Here is a 4,373-nt window from a genome sequence, read left to right on the forward strand (position 1 = left end):
TTTTCCTTCTTATGCGTTATTTGTATTTTTGTCTCTATACTATTATTTTTGTCTGTATACTATTATGTTTTTAACGATACCACCTTATCCGAATTTTGTATTTTATTGTTTTCTGTTGGGTCTCCCAGCTGTGAGCACAGGAGGAATGGATGTATAATGATAATAACAGATAACAAGGAGATATAGGGAATTCAGGGGTAGCAACGGGAGTAAATAATGAAGGTGGTAGGGGGAGGGCACACTAGAGCAGATTGTGATTGCACAACTCATTTTAAAAGCAATTAACTGGGGCGGAAATGGGGAGGTCGGGCAGGGATGGGGGGGTCCAGGGGAGTCCTCTAAAATGATGTGGCGATGATTGTACAATTCTTGATATGATTGTACGACTGAACTATTGAATTGTATGGTATGTAAATTAAATGCCAATAAAACTGCTGGGGGAAACAATGTGCACACAATTTTGAGGTCTTTGACAAATGAGTTTTCAGGGCTCATTTTTAATTCTGGTAATATGACTATATATACTCATTTATCCACATCTTCATTATTACTATGCCTTGTCACTTAAAATATTTAATTGGATTGCTATAAGATTTAATATAAACTTAATTTCCATTTCCTTCATTAGTGAAATTACATATTTTCCATAGATTTAAAAAAACACACAAATGCTTGAGTCTTGTTTTCATTTCTATTAACTAGCTTGCTGTTTAAATTCTGCTATAAAGAAAGTAATCAACAACCACGCATGGTGAGAATTGTATGTTAACCGATTGCTATTCTAGATAAAGACTAATTTGAGGTTTGTGGTAGCCTGGCCTGGGCTTTGGGAAACTTACTATAAGGGACTGTCAGTTTCTATAAGGGACTGTCAGTTTCTATAAGGGACTGTCAGGTTTCTAGCTATCCTGGAGAAATGACACTAACGTCCTGATTTCTGGTAAGTGGCCCATGAGTGTGATATAACTAATTAGCATACTTTCTCTATCTGTAAGCAGAGCTGCTGCAACAGACCTGCTCTAAACCGACCCTGTCACCTCAGAACGATGTCTTTGTAGTCAGCAGTAGTTAGTCTTTAGGAATCAATTCTTTTTGGAAAAATGTTACTGAAGATTAATTTTACCAGTACATTGAGCAGTTTATTTGAAAAACTATAATTTGCAGCTAACATGCCGATAGTAAAAATATTAGTTTATTGTCTTTATTTTCTTCTTTTGTTTCTAGAAACCACGAAGCTATATATGACAGAGATAATTATCCAACCATCTGAGGGAAAGGTTCCCATTCTACCAAGGTACCAACAGCAGATTAACTTTACTGTTATTTCAAATTTAGAGTAAGTAGGTAAAACTAGTTACTTGGGAATTCATTTTTATGTATATTTCCCTTTATTTTAAAAGGGGGGGAAATCTTTTGAGAAAGACTTTTAGATATTTTAGTCAACACACATATAAAAGACTTGAGGAGGTATTTATTTTGTTCCCACAAAATACAGTTCCCACAAAAATTATAGATACAGGTATTCATGAATTCTACTAATTCAGAAAAGTTTTGTTATTTTTTTCCTTATATGCCAGATATTCAGGCCCTTACAACTTAATCTTTAGTGGGCCTTTAATTATTTTTTACTTTAATTTAACTAAAATTTGGAACATGGATCAGCTTTCAAAGGGCTCCTATGTTACAAATGGTTCTTAGTCTCCAAATTAGTATTTATTTTCTTTGATTTTCTTTGTTTCAAACAGAAATCAACTGAAATAAACTTATGTTGCAGTCTATTTATTGATATCTAAAAATGAATGGAAGCCTGAAATAGACTAAAATTTTACCTTCCAATAAATACATTTATTTTGTACCTGCGAGCTGATACTTTTAGGAAATTCCAATGAAAACATTGTAGACAACACTGTATATATAATGTTTGGGAGAAAATTTCTCACCCTCCTTTTTAACTTAGTTCAAATTTACTGCCTTTGAGTCAAGACTGTAATTCTTTTTAAAAAACAATTTAAGGATTTCCCAAGTGATTAAATAAAAACAAAAAAATAAGTAACGAATACAGTTTTAGTTATTGGCTTTTCAACGAGTTTGATCTTGAGGAGTACGGCATCACACGGATTCTGTGTCCTATAGTAACCACTCCACTGTTTCCATGGGCTGGAGTTACCTTTCCCTGGTTGACACTGGTTTTGTTAGGCTTGCCGCCTGGAGTCATTGTGTTCTCTGCTTCATTCACTTAAGCACATCCTAAATAGAGTTCAATTTCATCTCAGGTGTAAAATACCTTCAGTTTTAAGAAGAGCTGAGTGTTCTCTCTGGTTCCAGAGACCTTGTCTTAGCCAGCAAAAATGGCCTTGGACCACAACCTTCCCGATATTTGCTGCTTAGAAGTCCTGTTCCCAGCAGCCCTCCACAGTCTCCAATATGGCAGAAAAGGCGAGACTGTCACTCTCTATGGGTATAGAAAGCCCCGTCTTTCTTTCTTGGAGCACTGGTGATTCCGAACTGCTTACCTTGCAGGTCACAGCCCAACGTGTAACCAGCATGTCACCAGGTTCCTTGTAACTTAGTTATCCACTATTTAATACGTTCCAACACAAATGGAATACAGCCTTATTCTAACATGGTGTCAGTAGGAGGGGATGCCTAGGTTTTACGTGGGAAATTTCCTCCTTTTCATTTCCTCCACTGTAGTCAACTAAAGCCTGGCAAACAGTAGTTAACTTTTGTCTTTATTTTACATTTGCATCTTCTAGATATTTTACATAAGCGGAGGGATTGGAAAAAGATATATTAAGGATTGAAGATGTGGCTTAAGAAGAATAGAGCACACACAAATACCTTGAAATATATTAAAATCCGTATTAACACAATTTGTTTTGTGAGGGCATGAGCAGTATACAGAAAAGCTTGGCATACAGATGCCTCCCTTTTGGTACCTTGTGAATATTTTTGGCTCTTCTTGCTGGTTACTGTTATTATGAAAAGCACATTGTGAAAATTGATTTTTGTTCAAAACAGGTTTCTGTTTGTACAGCGTGTTATTGCCCAGTGTCTGGTGGAACTCGCTGCTGCTAGAAGCACTTTTAGATTTACTATTCAAGGTCATGACGGGAAAGCATACATCTTGGTGAGCAATGATTGTAGCATAATAATCCTAGGTCTTAGAAATTCTTTATTTTTGTCATTCTTTTCCCTTAATATTCAGGCCTAGAAAATGCTATCAAAATTATCGTTTTATTATCAGATTAATTCATAAATCAAAGTTCCCTTAGTATACCTACTAATAATGAAGTGCCAGTGTGTGCTGTCATCGTTGTTAGGCTCCATCCATTGACTTGGTTTCGCCGCATAGCGACCCTAGGTATAATAGAACAAACCACTGCCCAGTGCTGTGCCATCGTCACAGTGGTTCTTATGCTTAGGCCCATTGTTGCAGCCACTGCCCATCTATCTGGTCCAAGGTCTTCCTCTTTTGCTCTGCCCCTCTGTCATATGCATGTGAAAGTTGGATGTTGAAAAGAAGACCCAAGAACAATTGATGCATTTGAATTGTGGTGCTGGAGAAGAGTTGTGAAAGTACCGTAGACAGCCAAAATGCTCTTTAAAGGAAAGGAGGTAAGACTTCATTTCATATACTTTGGACATGTTGTCAAGAGAGACCAGCCCTTGAAGAAGGACACCATGCTTGGTAAAGTAGAGGGAAAGCAAAAAAGGAAAGCCCTCAAGGAGATAGATTGACACAGTGCCTACAGCAGTGGGTTCAAGCATAGGAACAATTGTGAGGATGGCAGAGGGCTCTGTAGTGTTTCAACAACAACTGCTTTACCAAGTGTGTTGTCCTTTCCCATGGACTAGTCTCTCCTGACAACATGTCCAAAGTCGGTAAGACGAAGCCTCGCCATCTTTACCCCTAAGAAGCATTCTGACTTTACTTCCTTCAAGACTGGTCTTTTTGTTCCTTTGACAGTTCATTGTCCTTTTAAGATTTTCCACCAGCACCATAATTCAAATATGCATTGATTCTTCTTTGGTCTTCCTAATTCAATGTCCAATGTTCACATGCTTATGAGTGATTAAGGCTTCGGTCAGATACACCTTAGTCGTTAAAGATGTCTTAGGCAGCAGGTCAATATGTGCTAGGTACTAAGAATATCAAACCAACAATCCAAACCATACCTACTGCTGCTGAGTTGCTTTTATCACATAGTGACTTTTAAGAGCAGAGCATGGACGAAGCACACCAGCCTGTGTGATCACGAGGTGTCAAAGGGATCAGGGATCAGGCACCAAAGAACAAACCATCATATCATTGTGTGCTCTCTTCCATAATACGATCACTGAAGACAAATGGGTGCATAAGCAAATGTGGT

General features: G+C 37.5%; 1 protein-coding gene across 1 annotated transcript in view; it reads left to right on the forward strand.

Annotated features, from left to right (window-relative positions):
- The window catches only part of UBE3D (ubiquitin protein ligase E3D), a 185,498-nt gene that overhangs the window by 51,587 nt on the left and 129,538 nt on the right, over window positions 1–4,373 (forward strand). Inside the window, exons 6-7 of the mRNA XM_013003643.2 lie at window positions 1,225–1,294; window positions 3,022–3,130. Of these exons, the coding sequence (XP_012859097.2) occupies window positions 1,225–1,294; window positions 3,022–3,130 (179 nt within the window). The remainder of the gene's footprint in view (window positions 1–1,224; window positions 1,295–3,021; window positions 3,131–4,373) is intronic.

Source organism: Echinops telfairi, unplaced genomic scaffold (assembly GCF_000313985.2).
Source record: "Echinops telfairi isolate 266 unplaced genomic scaffold, ASM31398v2 ScPeMD7_3533;HRSCAF=4204_0, whole genome shotgun sequence".
NCBI classification, from domain to species: Eukaryota; Metazoa; Chordata; class Mammalia; order Afrosoricida; family Tenrecidae; genus Echinops; species Echinops telfairi.